Source organism: Psilocybe cubensis, chromosome 1 (assembly GCF_017499595.1).
Source record: "Psilocybe cubensis strain MGC-MH-2018 chromosome 1, whole genome shotgun sequence".
NCBI lineage: Eukaryota > Fungi > Basidiomycota > Agaricomycetes > Agaricales > Agrocybaceae > Psilocybe > Psilocybe cubensis.
In genome coordinates this window covers 3,848,564-3,869,059 of record NC_062999.1, presented here as the reverse complement: position 1 = coordinate 3,869,059, position 20,496 = coordinate 3,848,564, and the positions used below count along the sequence as shown (strand labels likewise).

The following is a 20,496-nucleotide window of genomic DNA, read 5'->3' as shown; positions in this document are numbered from 1 at the left end:
CTTTTCTTTGAAAAGCAACACCATGGACGCCAACGACCCTTTCTCGCCTTACCTCGAAGAAGCACTAAACTACAAAGCCGACCCGCTTCCTCGAGCAGATGGACGTCCAGAGCCACTGAAACCTAAGCGGATACCCTTAACCTTCCACGACCGTCATCTCTCTCCTAATCTTACGTGCCGTCGAGTAGTAGAATTTCCGCAAATTGCCCAGATCTTATCACAGGTTACCGATAAATCCATTGCGTATTATCTTGCACACAAGAAAACATTCCCAGTAGACGGGTTCTCGGTCTTGCCCAAGGAATCCCTTCTTTCCAGGATCGGAACTCTTGACGACGCTCGGAATATGAACATTCGGTATAAACGGACTGCGGGACACTTCAGTAGCTTGCTTGCGTCGCATCTTTTTTATGCAGGCCCCATGCCGTGGACCAATTTATTCGAACTGGTTTGGCAGTACACGGAAAATGACTTTTCTTCCGAGTCTACACTTAATCTTTTTCCGGAGAGACTTGTTGTAAATAACAGGGATTCGGAGCCAATTGCTCCGAATGTGCAAAGTGTCGCTCCAGAAAATCGAGACACTATGCCATATCAAGTCAGGGCACTGCACGACGCTCAAAACATATTTCCGCATGTTGCTCTCTGGCATTTTCTCCCTCCTTCGCCAACGGGGATGATGATTGTACGGCGAATATCTAGTGGAATATTTCTTTGGGAGACGTCTGGAACCAAAGGATTAAAGAATATGCCGGATAATTCAGTGCCCGAAGATGCTGGCAGGTCTCTGTGGGACCCCAAACTGAACAATCTGAAAACACGACCTCCATTCAGGAATAGTGGGATAGTCAAGAAGCCACGCCATATCACCATCCCCCGAAAAGCCGACAAATCTGTCAACAGTAGAGTCGACGTTGACCAGTACATCCAACACGTAGGATTCCATGCCTCTATCTACTTGCGAGGTGCTAATAAATTGTAGGCGTGGGCGCGAGCTGTTGAAACCGACTCCACATTTATCGTTATCAATTGCGGCGTGTACGAGCGCATTGGCATTCGACATAGAGCATCGCAGACCCTATTCATCTCCCCCCTCATCGACCCTACCAAGTGTAATGATCCTGCCTACGGGAAGTTACACATTGGGCTCTACATTGCCATCGCAGAGGATATGATTGACCGATTTATTATTCAGTCGAAAAGACCTCCGCAAGTGAGCAGAACACTACCGGATGTCTCCCCCGATCAAGAAGGGCCAACGCATAACTCTGTGCACTCCAGCCATAATGACCTACTACACGACAATTCAAATATCAACGATAGTAGTTCGGTAAGTTAGAAGCATCTGATCAAAATTCGAATGACTTTACTCATATATATAGATCACACGAGAGATACGGGAGAGGGAGGTGGCTTTGATCACGCTGAAATACGGGGTCTACTGTTCGCCCGTCCCAGCAACATTCCTCCGCGTCCAACTGAACCCATCTACCAACGCTGTGTCAACGAAAACCAAGTTTCTTCCCCATGAATGCCTTGAACTTGTCCTCGACCAACCATTTGAGAACGTATCCGCCAAAAAATCTATCCATAATGCAAAGCTTTTGGTCACTCTCAATTCTGGAGAAGTGCTGCACCGTAAGCTTGTCGTAAAATTGGCATTTTCGCACGAGCAACGACAAGAATTGCAGAATGAATATATGACTTACAAACATATGAGTCAGTTCGAGGAGATTGAGCAGTATTGTGTGCCCGTTCATGGCTTATTCGAAGACCAAGACTCGGATACTCTCGCGATGGTCATGGATTACGGTGGTATATCGCTTAGACATTTATACCAATTATATCCTGCATTGAATCTCAGCCATCCTTGGATACTTGAACTTCAGTGAGCATCTTCGTTCAATCGTTCAGACAAAAGCTAAACAGTCTTATCTTAGCATGTCTACTGCTTCAAAGCTACGCCACATCCACGCAAAGGGAGTCCGACACCGTAATTTAAGCCCCGATAAAATTCTAATAGGGGAAGGGAATAAAACCAAAATCGTAGGATTCGGTCGTGCGGTTGTTAGTGTTACGGACAGTCAGCAGAGCCGTACGGCCGAGGAAGAAGGGCATGAAAAATTTCTATTTGACCGCGAGCTAGAACGCCTTTGGGCTGCATTTGGTGGTTGGCACAATTACCCGGAATTTTGGGATCCAGATTATTCTTGATATTCATCTTCATCTACTTTATGTAGCCTCAGTTGATCCTTTATTTTTAAAGGATGTAGTAAAGCGAAGCCTTTTCGGAACAAATATTCTGGAAGATCTTCGTAGCTTGCGCATGCGTACAAAGGTTAACGCAGAGGGGTCTTACGATAAACAGACAAAGCCTGAGCATTGTATGCCATCACCAGTAACAATTGCTCGGAAATTTTGCCTGTTTATTCGTTGTTATGTACTTGGGAAATTGCCCAGGTTATAATAGTACTAATGTATCAACTAAGCTGAGGCTAAATTGCTATGGGAAATGGGCAGAGATATAACAAACTCTGGACCAATGCATTTGAGAAGCTACTTTTCCAGTCGTCTATTGTTATTTTCTAATTTAAGCCTCTCACATTGACACGAGGTTTGACGCCCGTGTCAAATGCGCCCGAGTCGCTTTCCCCACGGTGCAACATGCCTTCTCCTAATTGTCTTTAAATTACCTTTCGACAGCTTTCGAATGAGCCAGTTTATTAGCCGATGCGTCACAAGCTAGTCGCGCAATGTCCCATATTGTATATCCCCAAAGTCTAGTCACAATTGAATGATGCAGGACATTAAACTCATTTCATCAGCTTCAAATGGTTCTCTTGTTATCATTGCCACTGCCCTATTTATGGTGCATAACGATTAAAAGTTTTCATGACACACATAGTGATCCCATCTTGACAACACTATTGTCTTAGTACAACAACCGCTTGGATTCGGAGTTCGCGATATTTAGAAAAACCTCGAACTACTTTAAAACGGATTTAAATGTGTATTCGTGTAATTTTCCTCGTGCGAGTAATGAATAATTGATGTTGGTACTGGTGATAATGATAATGATCCAGAATGATTTCCTAGCAAATACAGCGATAATAGTGAAAACGAAATGGCTATATTAATTGGCTGCCCCTAGAAATGCCTAGGCTGGCATACGTCCTGATAATCCCCTCCCATGAGTTTCAATTGTGATGTTACAATGCCAGTTATGACGACGATGATAATGCGAGCGATAGAGTCTGTGAAGCGGTAGTGGTGAAGATGGATATGCTGATAATGGAAATGATGATGAGTGTCGCGGACGAATACAAAATGCGGCATGAAGTCGTAATAATCTGAACATAAATTGTTATATTAGGTCTTTTGATACTTGTGAAGTAATGCGAAGGAACATACATACTCATGAATGTGGATATTTCCCAAGAAAGTTTTGTTATGCGATAACGCAGTAAGCGTTGCCTGCAGTTCCGCTTCGTTCCTCGTCAGAGGGGAATGACTCGAAGGTCTGGACGGATTCGATGGTGAGCGTGGCACTGAAGGAGTCCATTGCAAGTTTCGGCTGTGTACTAGGATTTGAAGGACGTCAATCCGGGTGCAGATGAGTTGCAGCTGTTACAGTAGACCTGGGGACGTCAGAGGGAAGTAGCCTGAACCAACTTTATAGTCCGGGTAGATATGCCATTGCTGCATTCATAATAGAAGCACCGAGTCGACCTTGACTGTCTTCAATTGTCTATCCGGTGAGCGGGAGGGAACTTGAAGAGAAGCATAACTGTTGGCAACCGGGAAGTAAGAATAGAACAATAACAGATGATTATGCATCGTAATTGTAGGCGTTTAATGCTTCAAGCGAACCAATCCGAATGTAGATTAAGATAGGCTGACAATAAATTTGACAGAGAGGTGATTTCTGAAGCTATGCTTCCTCCAAAATTTTATTTTCAGCCCTATTCAGTCACCAACAATGGCCTAGACACGAACGAACACACCGATATATCATACCTCAAGAAATCCGGTGCAACATGTCAGAGTCGCTACAGGGGTCGTAGTTTGCGGTCACCTACACTCTACCAATAGATAATCAAGAAAAAAAAACAGATCAGTCAAAGAAAATAGATTAAAAGCAAGACGATATGATTGAAAAAGGTGGTTTTGAGAGCTGCATTGAAGTCTGACCATGACCAATCGTTTAGGCGACGGCGATGACTCCGACACGCCTCGTGTAGGTGTATGCCATGTGCTTGGAAAATCGTACACCTGGCCAAGCTCCGTCTCCTGAATTTCGTTGTTTTATCCATGATCTCTGTTGCATCCCAGGGTACTTGAGCATTGGCCACTGGTGTCAGATATATTGTTCAACAGCATCACTGGCCGCCCCAAGGGTAGGTTGAGATTTCAACCTTACTCTGCAGCGTTCCCGGACGTGGTCAACACTTCGCGACTCGCAATAAAGCAGGAGTGTCACAGAGTTTCATAGTCGATGATAGAACGTTGAAATTTCACGGTCGTCGCTGTAGTGCGGAAACAACGATACTGGCCTGCTGACAAATGATGGTGCAAAGCGCAGCCAAACACTGGCAAGTGAGTGACGGGCGTCGGGCGAGTTACCAGTTGTACATGCTCTAAGTATCGACCCCGACTGCCATACATTCTCTGGCGACCAATACAGCAACAATGGCCGCTCCGGTTATGGAGGAGGGCAAGCTACTTAGCGAGGCCCTCAATACCGTCAAAATTCAAGTTCAGCAAATGAAAAGGCATTTGGTTAGTTTCTCCACCAACTTTGTGGATCCTATTTCTTATATCTCATCAATAATGTTAGGAATTGGACCAACTTATGGATGCTTTGAAGAGCGCAAGCTTGATGCTGGCAGAACTTCGAACGTCGTCCCTGTCTCCAAAACAATATTATGAGCTATGTAAATCGAGCTCCTTCCGGGTCGTTGTCCCTATTTCTCACAATATTCGCAGACATGGCCGTATTCGATGCTTTGCGACATTTGTCGAATTACTTGTACGAGGCGCATACTCAGTCGCGGCACCATTTAGCAGACCTCTATGAACTGGTCCAATACGCGGGGAATATCATTCCACGTCTGTATCTCATGATCACCGTCGGCTCAGTCTATATGTCCATCCCAGACGCACCCGTGAAGGAAATCATGAAGGATATGATGGAGATGTCGCGTGGTGTCCTTCACCCAATTCGTGGGCTTTTTCTTCGTCATTATTTGAGTGGACAGACGAGAGACCATCTTCCTGTTGGACTTGAACCAGGGTGCGTGCTATATTATTATCCTGACCGCAGTCTGCCCTAATAGTGCGCCCACAAAGACCCACTGGAAACCTACAGGATTCCATTTCTTTTGTCTTGACCAACTTTATTGAAATGAACAAACTATGGGTTCGGCTTCAGCATCAGGGTCACTCAAGGGACCGCGAAAAGCGCGAAATGGAACGTCGCGAACTTCGCATTCTCGTAGGGACCAATCTCGTCAGATTAAGTCAGTTAGATGGCGTGGATCTCGACATGTATCAGAAAACCATTTTACCCAGCATCCTGGAGCAGGTTGTTAATTGCAAGGATGTCATTGCGCAGGAATACCTCATGGAGGTTGTAATCCAGGTCAGAACCTCTCCAAAATTTGCAGAATGCATTCTTTTCATGTTCTAACCAAAGGTTTATTGCTAGGTTTTCACTGATGAGTTCCATCTTCACACACTTGGACCCTTCCTCTCTGCGACTGCTCAGCTACATCCTAAAGTCAACATTAAGCAAATAGTCATCGCCCTCATTGACCGCTTGGCATCCTACGCTGCACGAGAAGCTGAGAACGAAGATCCTGAAGAGACAAAACGACAGGAAGAGGCAGCGGCACGCCGTCTTGCTGAAAAGGTCAAACTACAAAAGGCCAGAGCTCGTGAAAATAGCGCTTATCGGGCAGCCTCACCGACTTCCCCTACCTCTGAAACCAACGCATGGGGTGCAACTCCTACACCAGCCACAGCATCCTCAACCTTTGAGGCACCCAAGTCTCCTGTGCCAGAGACACCCACAAGTGGAGACGACGCTGGCAAAGGCAAAGACAAGGAGGCTACCCCTGTCCGTAAATTCCGCGGTGTGCCGGAGGATGTGCAGTTATTCGAAGTGTTTTGGAAACAAGTTGTTGAACTTATCAAGGTACGTACCCTGCTTGTTTAATGCTTGAATTTAATGACTATGACTAATGTACCATACGTTTAGGCTCGCCCGGATCTTTCGATACAGGATATCACTGCCCTTTTCGTGTCATTGACAAATTTGTCGTTGAGCTGCTACCCTGACAGACTGGAGTACGTTGACCAAGTTCTTGGATTTGCTGCTGATAAAATCAAAGAGTATGCGGATAAGTATGTACCAATATCTTTCCAGATTGAAGGCTAGCTCATGAACTTATAGCCCCGACTTAAACACCCAACAAACGACAGCCAATCTCGCATCGCTGCTTGTCGCGCCTATCAACTCATACCAATCTGTGCTCACCCTGCTTGCCATCCCAAACTATGTCCCCTTACTGACAAAGCAACTCTTCACTACCCGTCGATCTATTGCCCATTCGATTGTGTCATCGGTGCTCAAGAATGAAACTATTATTGAGGCACCCGAAGATGTTGATGGTGTACTAGAGTTATGCCATGTCCTGATAAAGGATCAGACTGACTCAGGACCGATATCTATACCCAATGGCCAGATACCTACTTCGCGCGATTTGAGACGACAAGGGCCATACTTTATGGAGCGGGAGGAGCTAGCAGAAGAACAGGGTTGGGTTGCAAGAATGGTTCATCTTTTCCGCTCTGAGTCCCTCGATGTTCAATTTGAGGTGGGTTAGATCACTTTCCACCCTTTTATGGCTATTAAACAATCGTCGCAGTTGCTACAAATTGCTCGCAAACACTTTGACATGGGTGGAGAGCGTATGCGATTCACTTTCCCTGCGTTAATCACTTCATCCATCAAGCTTTGCAGACGGTATAAGAACCGGGAACATGACGTACGATTTCGTGATTCTCATGATGCTTTGATTTTTTCTGACCACAAATTTTCAGGAGGCCGACTGGGAAACCAAGGTCTCAGCCATTCTCAAATTTATTCGCCAACTGACCTCGATCCTCGCCACCACCGTGGATGCTCCCAATATTGCCCTACGACTGTTCCTTCTCGCTGCACAAATTGCAGATGAATGTGGTTTTGAAGATCTTTCTTACGATTTTTACGTCCAGGCTTTCACTGTTTACGAAGACAGCATCTCGGAGTCGCGGGCACAACTGCAGGCTATTACACTAATAATTGGCACATTGGCAGGCGCTAAGGTTTTCAACATTGATAACTTCGATACCCTCATCACCAAGGCGGCCTTGCACGGGGCGAAGTTATTGAAGAAGAGCCATCAAGCTACAGCCGTTGGTTTGGCTAGTCATTTATGGTGGCAAGAAGTTCCACCACCTGCTGATGGAGAGACCGAGGCTGCTGAGAAACCAGTCACCACTGAGAAGCCGGCTGCCACGAAGGAAGATGGAGAAACTGTTGCTAAAGCAGTACGTCTTTTTTAATTGCCTATGCGAACACTAATCCAATCTTTCTACAGTATCCACATCAAGACAGTAAACGCGTTCTTGAATGTTTGCAGAAATCTCTGCGGATCGCCAATTCCGCCATTGAGGAGATCGTTACAGTGCAACTTTATTGTGACGCCCTTGATCAGTACTTGTACTACCTTGATCGAGGTGCCCCAGCTGTAAGATATAGTCTACTGTTATATTATCATCTTGTTGAATGGTTTTGTACAGGTTGCCCCTAAATTTGTCAACAGCCTCGTCGAACTTATTACTTCAAGTATCGATAACATATCCTCTCCTGATGTGCACCCATCACAACGCGCACCTCCTGGACTCATTGAAGGCACTCAAACGCCTGAAATGATCACGAAACATTTCCGGAATACCCTTTTGTACATCCAACGGAGGAAATATGCTGCATCCGAAGGCACGGGTACCGTGGACTCGCGCTGGGATGAGGTCGACGTAGTTGGTGCGCTGTTGAAGATGGGCATCTCACGCTAATTAAATTGTTTAGAATCGACTGCTGTGTAGTGATTTTGTAGTGCATTCATGGATGGAAAGGGTGGTTGTTTTAATTCGCTGTACATTACTTGATCATGTTTGTTTTCTCGGTTTTCAATTTATTTTTTTCGTTCCTGTTTCTTGATCCGTTGATGATTTGTTTGAGTTATTGTAAATCAATTCTGCTGACTGTAGTTGCAAGTGCAAGTCAAGTAAGGGACCTTCTCTTATCCAGCCTGGTCGCGAGGCTAATGAACAAGCTACCCAGTCAAATTTGCAGAGCATCAAAAGCTAATTCACGCAACTAATGAAACTAGTTAACATGGATTAATTCATGCTTACTGCGAACAAGAACACTGGAGGTTCGAGCGACTGTTAACACTGAAACAGAAAAGGTCGAGAATGGCGTTTACGATGCCGCATGCTACGATACTAGGACAAGCAAGAGAATGTTGGGAAAACAGCTCGAGAAAAAATGTTCTATGAACGGAGGCGTGGTTTGCAACACTTCTTGCAGCACCCATGGCGATCGACTTCCTCTCCATCATCTACACGATTCAGATAGGCGGCTGAATATAATAAGCGGTGCCACATATATATCGTGAGTGGTTTAATGACAAAAAAAATTGAAATCACTACGTACGTGTTGGTCCCTTCGAGCTCAACTTATCGAGTATATCGTTGTAATCCTCATATCCGGGAACATGGCGGGTGTAATCAGGAATTGGATACTGTTTCGAGTCAAGCAATGACTTTGCCCATTCGGCAACAAGGACTAAGTCTTGATTTTTCATAGCAGCAGCTTTCCAAAGAGATACAACTTCAGCTGGAACTATTTTGTCCTTGACTCCGGAGAAAAAGAGTTTCGGTCCTCCGCCTTTGTCCACCAACGCCTTGAGTACAGGACACACATCTCTATGCGGATAAACGCCTGTCTTCCATGCCCTTGTTTGACACTCGCTACTGCAATAGGCGGCAGTATGGCATCGTGCACAGCGCCCAAACCGACGACCTGAAGTTTGGAAAGTATTTTGACAACCTGGCGCCCCACATTCATTACCACGTCGAATATTAATTATGAAGCCCAAAGCCTCAGTAATGTATTCGTCACCAATGATTACAGGAGTGCAGGCCTTGTCAGTTTGCAGGATGAGAGGATGTATAGGCATATCTTGAATTCTGGGATCATCCCTTCCATAATCTCGAAGCAAAAGGTGTGCGATGGCAGCGAGTCGCGTCGCTTCAATTTTAGAGCAGAAGCTCAGGCGCGAATGGCAATAAAGGAGGATAGAACATATTTGCACCGCTCTAGTGGTAAGTCCTTGGAAAAGAGCAGATGAATACGCAAACGGGATGTTATCCGTACAAACCCCTAGGAGCAACAACCAGCTACTGCAAGAAATGTCCATTCTCCGAGTAATGCGTAACACTGCGCGCCGTTGGTCAAGGTTGCACTGGGCGTGAAGATGTATTTCCAGAGGAATATCTATAATGGTTTGGTTGATCACTGCCTTCATCGCATCGACGACGGTGGAAAAAAAGTTGAATTTGATTAGACTTGGAATAACGAGTAATTTGCAAGCTTGTAAGACCGATGCCGTTAAATGAAAGAGTATTGGATGTGCGATAAAGCGGTGCCACTGGATAATGCTTTCTACAAAATCGTCGGGTCCAAAGGGTATCATATCGGTCAACTTCCTGGGCCAAGAGTTCGAACAGCCCTTCACAGCAGACCGAGAGTAAACGGTGCGACTGATTGGGGACGTTAAGCATATAAAGAGATTGATGATAAATCCACAGCTGTGTGAGTCAAAGTCTTTCGTTGCAATTACTTCCTCGTCTCCAATTGCGTTGTCTTGGTTTGTGGGTGTTCGTCCGAGCGGCGTATGATATCGCCAGAGAGTCTTTTGCTCGTGATTTATACGGACCAAGCTGAGATCATTGCCACATTGACACTCAGCCATATACTCCATCAACTGCTCGATTTATCTGTCGGAACGCTTCAGAAATAGAAATGTGACGAGAGTCTCCCAAAACTCGGATTTCAACTTTTTCTTCGGTTTTATTTCGATTGTTCCTGTAGTTCCTTTGACACAGTGCTCCTGGACTGTCGATTCACAAAGAGCTCCGTAGAGGCATTTTGCACAGTGGCTGGGTTTGTAAGGATTGCGGAGGGCCCGCGTCAAAAAGACAGACGAATCGACCATCCGCGCTTCGAGGTCGGTTGTATGGGTTATGTTGCCTTGAGACATTGTTAGTCGATGTACCATCTCATTCCACCCAGAGACTTGTTGGCCTACTTGTATTGCACTCAGTGATTTTGCCCATCTTGTGCGTAATGGAAATCATGGGTATTCAGATGAAAAAGACCGTGTCACCCAGTCAAGCTGAGTCGGCTTCGAGGACGGTATTGCGATCAGAGACGAAAGCGGCGTGGTGGGGCTTAACATGGCTGTCCGATTTGCGGATCCCTCTATGGATCCGCTGAACGTAGTGATCCACTGTTGAACACGAAGTCTACTGAAAACGAAGCTTCAACGGAGTGTTCGGCGTCGCGCGACACGTACACGTGATCTCGGAGTTCATAAATGATCGCGACATTTTCGTCCAAAACTCGACGCGTCTAATTTTCAACAACCCTCATACCCCAACATTTACAATGCCTCCTAAAAAGACCACCAAAAAAACTGTAGCAGCGTCGAAAACGAAGGAAGCTGCCAAAGCCATCCCCACTTCAGCTCAAACAAATAATACGACTACCGCTGGCGTAAAGAGGGGACGCGCAGAATCATTGGGCTCTCAACCCGCGTCCGAATCCAAAAAGAAAAAGGCCGACCATCCCCCCATTGTGCACGAGATAAGCGACTCCGAAGTTGAGGAAATACCGCCCCCCAAAGAGTCTGTTAAGACGCGAGCCATTGATAAGGCAACCAAGATATACATTCTCGTGTCGGTCTAAAATTACTTCTCAGAGTGCCTTTTTCGTGTTTGTGTAGGAAGAACTGGATTTTATGGAAGAGATTCTCTCATATTTCATAATGCCTGCCTTTACGGACGTTATGGATGCTATGAACCTCCCCAAAACACCACGTCCTGACGCTGTCCCAGAATGCTCTAAATTCATTCTTGAAGAACTGGAACGCAGATTCAAGGCAGGACATAGCATCGAAAAGGAATGCACCGCTATCAAAAAGATAGAAGAGAAATTTGAGGCTGGGGAATACGACGAGGACCCAGAAGGCTTCGACAGAATAGTCAGGGTATGTTCTTTTTTAAACGTTTTCCAGCCGAGTCAATTGACGATATGTTCATAGCGTCGTATCAACAAGATTGAGGATATGGTCGAGAGAATGACTTCAATGTATCTCAAGGATATCATAAAAGAACTGGGTTGCTACCCAATGGGAGGCTCCAATCGTGATCTGGGTGGCGAAATTGTTAGTATTGTCACTTTCAAAGCGAAGAACGGAAGCAAGCTTGTTGGTGAGTATAATACCGTCAAAAGCTACTATGGATCCTCCTACGGGTGTTGTGGTGATGGGAATGACTCTTTGGAGGGCGAAGAAGAGGATGATGAAGGTGATGACGACGACCAGGACGACGAGGAGTCGGATGACGGTGAAAATTGATTGTTTTATTAATCAAGTCTGGAGACCTTTTTTCATTGGTGTAGCTGTACTACTATATAGTTTATATCCTCTAAAATATTCTATACCTTTCAATGCACTATACATCTGTTTGTTAATATGGCAAATTGGTATATTATGGAATTGGATAGAGCGGAATTAGAATTCTAACGGATCTCGAAGGCATGGTGTTACCCTGAAACTATGAAAAAAATTGACGCAAAATATTCCATCCTGGATATTTTACACAGAGGCGGGTATACCGAATCTCGATGGAACTGCCTGCTTCAAGTTTGTCACGCTCCCGATAACAAAAGGAAAACAGCAGCGTATGGTTCTCGTTACAGATCTATTTTATGACATTGATTCCATTCAGGAATCTAAATTTTGCATTTTAACCCAAGCTCCCCCATGATTTTTCAACCAGTTTTGGCTTTGAGCTGCTTCCATAACGTCAAGTACATTACACCGCCGAGGCCAACTACACTGAGCTGAACAGCAATGTAATTCGTCATACCCATCTTGACACCAGCTCCTCCGAGAATGGCTCCCGTGACACGCCCGGTATAATTGCTATACTGGATGGCCATACTAACTTTCCGATTCCAAGTGTCGGGAAGCTGTTTGGACAGGAGGCTTAAGGTGCACGTGCTGGCCAAGTTGAATCCCAGTGCTATAAGGAACCAGCACACAAAGAGAGAGCCAAAAGTAACCTTGGAGGTTTGAAGTATAGCAAGCATTATGAGAAGCCCGAGCATACCGAGGGAGGTGCCAATAGCTAGAATGACGCGGTCCTGAATGCGACGGGCATACCATACGTTTAGGAGGAGGAAGGGGAAGGAAACGAGGCCGCCGAGAGCGATGAAGTTGCCGGCGTTGTATGGCGAATAATTAAGGGCCTCAGCGGTAAAGACGGGGATGTTGGCTTCCCAGCTGCCCAGGATGAGGAAACAGGTCATGGAATAATAGCACATGCACACTATCACACCCCATTGGGGCGGTGTAATCTCCCGAAGCGCCGCCTTGAAGGATTGGGGTGGTTGACTATGTTCGGTTGTGCCATCAACGGGCGACAGTTCGATGGATTGGGGTCGTTGTTGACGGGGAACATCCTGGAACATAAGGTTGCTCAAACCCCAAAACATCAACCAGATGACGGCCATGATCCAGCCAGGGCTAGTCACGCCGTTGAAAACCTGGTTCCCAAAGCCAACTTTGTACAGTAATCCACCGAAAAAAGGGCCAGCGGAAAAGCCAAACGCCTGTCCTACTACAAGCAGCCCTGCAAGTGTGGTACGTCTGCGGATACCGACGATGCGAGGGTCGGAACAATATCTTTTGCTGTACATGAACGAAATAAAACCAAATCCGGATACGATGCGACCGATGAGGATGAGGTAAAGGAAGTTGGCCTTGTATGCTAGTGCGTAGAGGATATTCCCTAAGACCATTGATCCATATGCCAAGTTCAAAGGCCCGGCATATTGACCTGTAGATTAAAATCGACGCTCATAAGCCATGATGGTCGGTTGAAAGAGACGTGAAGCATACCTCCGTCGTATTTCGTGACGAAAATCAAAGTGAAGCCTGAAAACACCGTGGGGATACCAATAGTCAAACCAGAAAATGTCGCAGATCCTCCCAGATGCTCAGCATATGCACTAGCAGACGAAACAATAATGAAGAAAGAAAGCTATATTGTATGGCATGAGAATTGAAAGTATTCTTTGAAAATAGTCTCAAGTGACTAACCTGGAATACTGCATTTCCCCCGATGATAATGAATAGGGATCTCCAACTGGGAAGCTTAAATTCTGGGTTCTGTAGAGCATCGATGTCGTCGGAGGCGGTTGGGTCAACACGGCGCACAAAAGCTTCGCGACTGGTGGTAACAATGCCCCCAATTTCGGACAACTTGGAAATGTAGTTGGATTCCTTGGAGTGTATCTGCTCACTGTAGTCCAGGACCGTTGCGGGCAAGATGCTTGAGGACGCCATCCTTGGTATGTGTACTCTCCAGATACCGTGACGGGAGTGGACAAGGAGAAAGTCGCGATCAGGTGGGGATCCAAATAGCACTGTGTTTTAACTCCTTGAGAATATTCCACATGTGTAGGCATGGGTTGGACGATGAGTCATTTTCACACCATGTCGCTTGTTGCTGGATAAAACAACCCATGCCATACGCAAAACGCTGCGGCCCCTGAAATGTCGCGGAGAAAATTCAATACTGTTTTCATAAGCAATTCATGCTGCGGTCGGCTTCAAAACATCATTGAACCGACGGATGAGGTGATGGTGCATGGAATAGCGTCGGAACACCGTCACGGTCGCGTGAAGCGGAGTGCCAATTTGAACTTGATCTCAGTGACGTCCTCCGTCAGGATTTGTCAGGTCTCGTCTAGCTTCATACACTCTCTTTGGTATCTGTGATACATTACACCTCAAAATATGGCAGATACAACAGAGGAACAACCGGAACTGCTGGTGACGCGGAGGTCGAAGAGAAGCACAGCAGGAAATCGGTATGCAACTTGGTGGCCTAGGGGTTTTTCAATGTGTTGATACTTGTACACCAGAATGGAGGCCGCCCTGGCCGAGATGGCGCTTGAGGAAGCCAATATGAAAGAGCTGGACGATGATAATGATTTCGTGAATGATAAAGGTATGCTTGGAACCCCATCGTCACCCATCCAAATATCTTACTGGTCAGGGGAACTACACCTCAGTTGAGGAAGACGAATTCGGCTCAGACTTTGAAAGCACGGATGAGGAGGCAGAAAACCAAGCTAACGAAGCGGGTGAGAACGAAGTACTCCAGGAAGAACGAATGGTCAAAAGAGTAGGTCTTATATTCATCTTATAGACAAGCGCTAACAGGATATATACAGTCTGCACGCACTCGACTTGAAAAGATAACTGCTGCTGCTCACGCGAAAAACAGGACGTCATTCAATCCCGACATTCAACTATCAGCCGACCCGAAGCCCAAATTGAAAATAAAGCGCGTTGTTGTCGGCAAAGCTGTAGACGCAGAGAGTGGGGACATTGTTGCACAGAGCAAGAAAGACGACGCCGACGGGAACAAAAGAACAAGCCAGAGAAAGCATACTATGCAGAACACGACTGCTACTGTGACGCGTCTAAAGCAGGTTCAGGCGAGAAGGGTGAATTATATTTTTCCTTTGACTTCTCTATCAGCCATCGTTGTCTGATCAAGTAATAGGCAGCGCAGCCCAAGAAAGCCAAAATTGAATATAAAACATATACCCAGGCGGAACTCATTGCGCTGGCTTTGGACACAGAAGAGGGAAATATTGTTGACCACCGCGACTATCTCAAAAATGAAGCTGAAAAGCGTAAACGTGCAAGAGTTGTACGAACAACAGTTGAGGGCCCACTGCTCCGCTGGATTAGCCGGGTCGAAGAAGTCAAGGTCGAAGTGCCACCCCTTCCTTCTCCGCCCCCAATATCAGCACCTGTACCTGCTTTGACTTCTGTAACGCCAATTACTTCCACTCAAATAATTGCCTCGACTTCTTCTACTTCTACTTCAACCCCGGCACCTTTTGTTTCCCCCTTTTCGTCTACTTTGACACCGGGACCTACTTCTTCATTAGCCTATGCTCCATCAACTATGTCCAGAAGCATTTACGGCCCTCCTGGTACTTTGTTCACTCCCACCACATACAGTTATACTGCTGGTATGGCTGTAGTATCAACCAACGCATCAACGTCGGCTGCTCCATCCCAGGTAAATACCCCTCCCCTGACTACCTTTTTTCATTATCAACCTTTCGTGGACCCTGCCGCTTCTCCCTTTCCTACTTGGCCACCAGTCAGTCCAGTGCAAACACCCCTGACTACGGCCATCCCTCCCCCAGCTCCTTCGACCGTTACTACTGCATCAGTGCTATCTACAACGACGCCACCCGTCCTTACATCAACTCCTGCTGACCCTGTCGACGGTACTTCTCAACAACAACCAACTCTACCTGCTACCCCAAATCCCGTTGAACAGCCTGTACAACCACTGCCAATAACGGAGACTGAACCTCCACAACCTCCACCGCCTCCTGAGCCTGAATATCGACTTGAAAAAGTCACAAAAAATTACGTCGTTCATGAACTGGCTCAGCAAAAAGGTACTCCCAAGCCCACATGGACACAAAGTATGCAGTCCATGTTCGGTGACCATGTCAAATGGGACCAAATTAAGGTATTTGTTGGCAAAGGTCGTCCGCTATGTAAGTTTTTGCTATTCTTCCAGCGTCATTGATATTCTTGGATGCCGATTGACGAATTACTGCAGCACGGCCGAGGCAGCTATGCCCGATAACAGGCAGACAAGCACACTATATGGATCCTAGAAGTGGCGTTCCGTATGCCGATGCCTATGCATACAAAGTCCTTACGGGTCTCTTGAAGCACGAGTACGTGTGGGATACAGAATTGGCTTGTTACTTGAACCATGAGCCACTTCCACCTGATGGGGCTTCCGGAAATGATGATCAGATGGAAGTGGATGAATCTGTGGTTTAGGATTAGTATTGTACGTCTTCAAGCTTCAAGCATCACTCCTTTTAGTGGTTCATTTTATTGACGCTGTCCCAAGGATACATGCTGAACAATCGTTCTTCTATCCATGTTGCTCTTATTATACTTATATTATAATCACTATTGCCTGAGATGCTTTATTTGTTCTTAACTTGATCGCCCAAATAAAACGAACAGCTGCTGCTTCGATTGGTTAACACTTTGACCTCTTATTACTGACTTCTCATCATCGTTTGGTCTCCGTCTAATTTGCTATGTCTTCTAGACCAGTTAGTCGCCCCTGGACCGCCCAATCACGCTCTTATTCGACGACGGAGCAAAGCCGACCTTGGACAGGTGTCACAGGACAATCTCGTCCTACAACAGCGCGTCCACAAACCTCGGCTTCTGTTAGATACGATGGCTCATACGTGCTAGCTGTGCTCGAAGGACGCGGTGTCTCGAGGGAGGTCGGAATTGCCGCTCTAGACAAGGATACCGGGAAAGTCATGCTTGTTCAGGTTCGCTATCCTCCTCATGTAGAATATATGCGCCTTTTACAGTGACAACGTTAGGTCGCCGATTGTCAGACTTATGTCAAGTCCCTCCACCAAATGCATGTACACAGTCCGTGTTTGATTCTTATCCCCGATACCTTTTTATCTGCTGCCGATGCTGCTTTGGCTCCATCCGGCAAGAGATCGTCGTCGACCTCGCTCCTTGTGGAATACATCAGAGAGGAGTTCCCCGGTGTACAAATCGAACCTGTCGGTCGGCGTTATTGGAACGATGCAGGCGGTGGGTCTCTATACCTCGAATATCGTTGGCCGAGTCTCTAACGACGCTAAAGGACTTGAGTTTGTGCTTCAGCTGTGCGTTGAAGACGATGAACGTGCTGGAACTGTTCTAGCTGTCTCTAATAAGTAATCATTCCGTTGCTCCTCAAGTTATCAAAACCAGCTTGAATACAATAATTAGATACTATGCATTGTCTGCTGCCTGTGCCCTGTTCAAGTACGCAGAAGGCAGGCTCAACACTCGGTTCGCTGCGGGTTCTCTTCGAATCAAATACGTTCCGGTCGAAGGTACAATGATGATAGATCCTGATACAGCTCGGAATCTCGAACTCGTTGGCAACATGACACACAAAAAATCGTCCCATTCCTTGTTTGGGTATGTTATGTTATCCTCCACATTTGTGCGCATATACATATACTTATACTTTTTCTCCAGTGTTCTCAATTATACGTATACCCCAATGGCATCCAGATTGTTGAGGGTCAATATTTTGACTCCTATCACAGGTATGACCATGAAAAGGTACCTATTCCCGCCTTAGGCTTACCAGCTTGATAGTTCAGAGCTCTGTAGACGCACGTTTGGATGTCGTTGACGGTAAAGCACTTCTGCATGGCATTAAAACACCTTAATCAAAATTTTAGAGTTAATTAATGCTGAGGATCGCTTCTCGTACGTCCGAGACGCCTTAAAGACGCTCAATAAAATGGACTTCGATAAGTTAATTGCAGCGGTAAGTCTTGTAGTTACCGATAGTTGCTTTTAGACGTTACTTACGTTCGGATGATCGAAATAGCTTGTCTCTTCGGAAGTTCGCCCATCGACCAGTGCAAAGCCAGCTTCCCAGCGCGTCACTCAGATTCTCAATTTACGGAACGTAGTCAAAAACCTTCCACTGCTTCAGAAGGCAATAGAAGGCTGCCGTTCTCAACTCTTGCGCATAGTTTGTGGTGTGCGTCTTCACGTCTAATTTGGTCGATATATATATAATCGCTTACGATGTAAATAATAGATGCTTTCTGATGAAAGGCTCGACAAAATAGACAAGTTAATATCTTCGAATCTTAACGAAGAGTGTGCACCGACAAAGGTCTGCTTTAATTTTCTAGACGTCGCCGAATCAAAACACTAATGCACTTTATGAAGGGTGGGTTAGCCGCGCTCAACGCCCGTGTTTATGCAGTTCGGGCCAACTGCAACCGTTTGCTTGACGTTGCTCGAGAAACTTATAAAGAAAATATTGGAGATATCTACCAATTAAACCGAAGTCTCTCAGAAGAGTATAATCTGCCGTTGACACTTGTGTATCAGGAAACAGGTTTTGTTTTCGTGCTAAAGAAAAATGATCTTGAAGGAGAGCTACCGAAAGGTTTTGTTAATGTCACAATGAAGAAGGCACGATGGATGTTTTCCAGTATGGAGCTAGTAAGACTTGATGCGTGTTGCCGTGTTACCGGTATTGATTCTTGTCAAGAAAAAAATGAACTCACGAATGAAAGATGCGCTGGACGAGGCCCTGATGCTTAGTGACAAGTGCGTCGTTCTTTATGTTGACATGCTTAATTGAATTTGAAGTTATAAACCACCCAGAATTATACAAGATCTGATGGCAGAGATTGTGGCTGATATTGGAGCTTTGTATAAAGCATCTGAAGCTGTAAGAAATCAACGTCATTATCTAGGGGGTATTACTGACATATGCAGCATAGGTTGCCCTTGTTGATATGCTGTGGTCGTTTGCTCATGCCTCTATCAGTAAGCGTATATATTGCTCCTTGGCTCAGTAAAATTAATTCCTTGTTGTAGTGCGCAATTATGGTTCAGTTAATGTGTTTTCACCCTAAAATTGATCTGACGCTAGACCAGTTCGCCCGGAGTTTACGGGCACCTTGGCAATCAAGTCAGGCCGCCACCCTATACTTGAGACTGTACAAAGTGCAGGGAGTCTTGTACCGAATGACGTCTACTGCGACGACTCATCTTCTTTTCAAATTATTCAAGGACCCAAGTACGTTCTAATGTCCACACCTTTTTCCAAGTCTGATCAACTATTCAATCAATATAGCATGTCTGGTAGCTTCTTATGTACTTTTTCCTGCAAGTTTCTACGTATACTGACTATGGAGATAGGAAAAAGCACATATCTACGTCAAATAGGTCTACTCACAGTAATGGCCCTTTGTGGATGCTTCGTCCCAGCTGAATATGCCAGCTTCAGGTTCGGTGATTTTGTCTCCAAGTTACTGATGTCTCTTAATTGTGAATCACTCCTATTATCAGGATCCACGACTTTCTTTTGACCCGCCTGTCGAACGAGGATGACCTTGAAAAAAATTTGAGCACCTTTGCCAGTGAGATGGCTTCTTCGGCCATGATTCTGGGTACGTTAGACTCGTGCCTCTATATCAATTTGATCATGAATCTCGCTTTAATACCTACAGGTTTGGCTACCCCAAAGTCTTTGGTGCTAGTCGACGAGCTGGGACGGGGAACATCACCTAGAGAGGGGGTTGGAATATCGCATTCCATTGCGGAAGGATTGATTGCCCTAAAAGTGTGCTTATGTTTTGATATCTGAGCCGGATCCTTAACCTGTTTTGCAGCCATTTGTCTTCTTCGCCACGTATCTGCCTTTCCGAAAACAATTCTCCGGTGAATTGTCTGCTAACGATTTTTGCAGTCACTTCGGAGAGCTTACCAAGACGCTCTCAAGACAACCAACAGTTATAAAGTGCGTCATTACGGCTCTACAGAAAGCAGATATAATCGTTATCAACCAGTTTTTTATAGCCTTCATCTTTCTGTGCAGGTAGGTTGTTCTGTTTGTATAAACGCGAGCAGAAGCTTACTTCACGTTACTCAAATAGCGCAGCCGTTCATCATCCACAAATTTTGGGATGACTTTTCAATACAAGTCAGAGAGTAACTCAACGGTAAATAGGAGACTAATATCTCTGTCATTAGGATAATGGATGGGGCCTCGGAAGATTTCAGCCACTATGGTTTGCTTTTCACGTTCCTTTGACAGACTCTATTTTGTGACGACATGTCCACTAGGGATTGAACTTGCACGACTTGCTGATCTCCCTCCAGACGTTCTCGTTGAAGCCAAAAGAGTTGCGGAGAAACTCTCCGCCTTGCAGACGCGGAATGAAGAATCCAGCGAAAGCCATAAAATCACAATCCGCAGGAAGGCATTATTAAGGGTGCAGTATTTCTTCTTCATTTGGACCCCCATCTATGTTATGCTGTTCTAATGCTGCTGGCCTGAAGCTGCGAACACAACTAACACAGGCATACGAATACTCTGCATTGCCTGATCCAGACTTACTTGCTTACATTGGAAGATTTCAGGCCGATATTGCAAAAGCTTTTCTTCGTGGCTAAGTATACATACAAGGTCGAAAACGTTTCGACG

General features: G+C 45.7%; 8 protein-coding genes across 8 annotated transcripts; 7 read left to right on the top strand and 1 right to left on the bottom strand.

Moving 5' to 3' along the window:
* Window positions 1-22: 22 nt before the first annotated feature.
* Window positions 23-2,214, top strand: JR316_0001314 (uncharacterized protein; the record flags this gene model as incomplete). Its single annotated transcript, XM_047887124.1, has 4 exons — window positions 23-934; window positions 983-1,330; window positions 1,383-1,888; window positions 1,941-2,214. The coding sequence occupies 4 exons, from the start codon at window positions 23-25 to the stop codon at window positions 2,212-2,214; spliced, it is 2,040 nt and encodes a 679-aa protein (XP_047754870.1).
* Window positions 2,215-4,689: 2,475 nt separating this feature from the next.
* JR316_0001313 (Vacuolar protein sorting-associated protein 35) lies at window positions 4,690-8,118 on the top strand (the record flags this gene model as incomplete). Its single annotated transcript, XM_047887123.1, has 11 exons — window positions 4,690-4,779; window positions 4,838-4,934; window positions 4,987-5,293; window positions 5,350-5,641; window positions 5,708-6,196; window positions 6,260-6,405; window positions 6,455-6,878; window positions 6,930-7,049; window positions 7,105-7,593; window positions 7,644-7,793; window positions 7,846-8,118. 11 exons carry the CDS (start codon window positions 4,690-4,692, stop codon window positions 8,116-8,118), a joined length of 2,877 nt encoding a protein of 958 aa, XP_047754869.1.
* A 2,659-nt stretch (window positions 8,119-10,777) lies between these two features.
* Window positions 10,778-11,077, top strand: JR316_0001312 (uncharacterized protein; the record flags this gene model as incomplete). The annotated part of the gene is made up of 1 exon (XM_047887122.1): window positions 10,778-11,077. The coding sequence occupies one exon, from the start codon at window positions 10,778-10,780 to the stop codon at window positions 11,075-11,077; it is 300 nt and encodes a 99-aa protein (XP_047754868.1).
* Window positions 11,078-11,129: 52 nt separating this feature from the next.
* Window positions 11,130-11,747, top strand: JR316_0001311 (uncharacterized protein; the record flags this gene model as incomplete). The annotated part of the gene is made up of 2 exons (XM_047887121.1): window positions 11,130-11,378; window positions 11,433-11,747. 2 exons carry the CDS (start codon window positions 11,130-11,132, stop codon window positions 11,745-11,747), a joined length of 564 nt encoding a protein of 187 aa, XP_047754867.1.
* Window positions 11,748-12,163: 416 nt separating this feature from the next.
* JR316_0001310 (uncharacterized protein) lies at window positions 12,164-13,742 on the bottom strand (the record flags this gene model as incomplete). The annotated part of the gene is made up of 3 exons (XM_047887120.1): window positions 12,164-13,233; window positions 13,296-13,437; window positions 13,497-13,742. 3 exons carry the CDS (start codon window positions 13,740-13,742, stop codon window positions 12,164-12,166), a joined length of 1,458 nt encoding a protein of 485 aa, XP_047754866.1.
* A 453-nt stretch (window positions 13,743-14,195) lies between these two features.
* JR316_0001309 (uncharacterized protein) lies at window positions 14,196-16,286 on the top strand (the record flags this gene model as incomplete). The annotated part of the gene is made up of 6 exons (XM_047887119.1): window positions 14,196-14,269; window positions 14,324-14,409; window positions 14,474-14,586; window positions 14,636-14,911; window positions 14,971-15,991; window positions 16,057-16,286. The coding sequence occupies 6 exons, from the start codon at window positions 14,196-14,198 to the stop codon at window positions 16,284-16,286; spliced, it is 1,800 nt and encodes a 599-aa protein (XP_047754865.1).
* Window positions 16,287-16,555: 269 nt separating this feature from the next.
* On the top strand, window positions 16,556-16,846 carry JR316_0001308 (uncharacterized protein; the record flags this gene model as incomplete). Its single annotated transcript, XM_047887118.1, has 1 exon — window positions 16,556-16,846. The coding sequence occupies one exon, from the start codon at window positions 16,556-16,558 to the stop codon at window positions 16,844-16,846; it is 291 nt and encodes a 96-aa protein (XP_047754864.1).
* Window positions 16,847-16,894: 48 nt separating this feature from the next.
* Window positions 16,895-20,335, top strand: JR316_0001307 (MutS protein-like protein 4; the record flags this gene model as incomplete). The annotated part of the gene is made up of 20 exons (XM_047887117.1): window positions 16,895-17,078; window positions 17,131-17,203; window positions 17,259-17,453; window positions 17,514-17,584; window positions 17,723-17,811; window positions 17,875-18,030; window positions 18,091-18,168; window positions 18,225-18,503; window positions 18,553-18,611; window positions 18,654-18,735; window positions 18,788-18,839; window positions 18,945-19,086; window positions 19,359-19,459; window positions 19,520-19,632; window positions 19,682-19,701; window positions 19,759-19,809; window positions 19,869-19,887; window positions 19,946-19,992; window positions 20,043-20,080; window positions 20,136-20,335. 20 exons carry the CDS (start codon window positions 16,895-16,897, stop codon window positions 20,333-20,335), a joined length of 2,049 nt encoding a protein of 682 aa, XP_047754863.1.
* Between the last annotated feature and the right edge of the window lie 161 nt (window positions 20,336-20,496).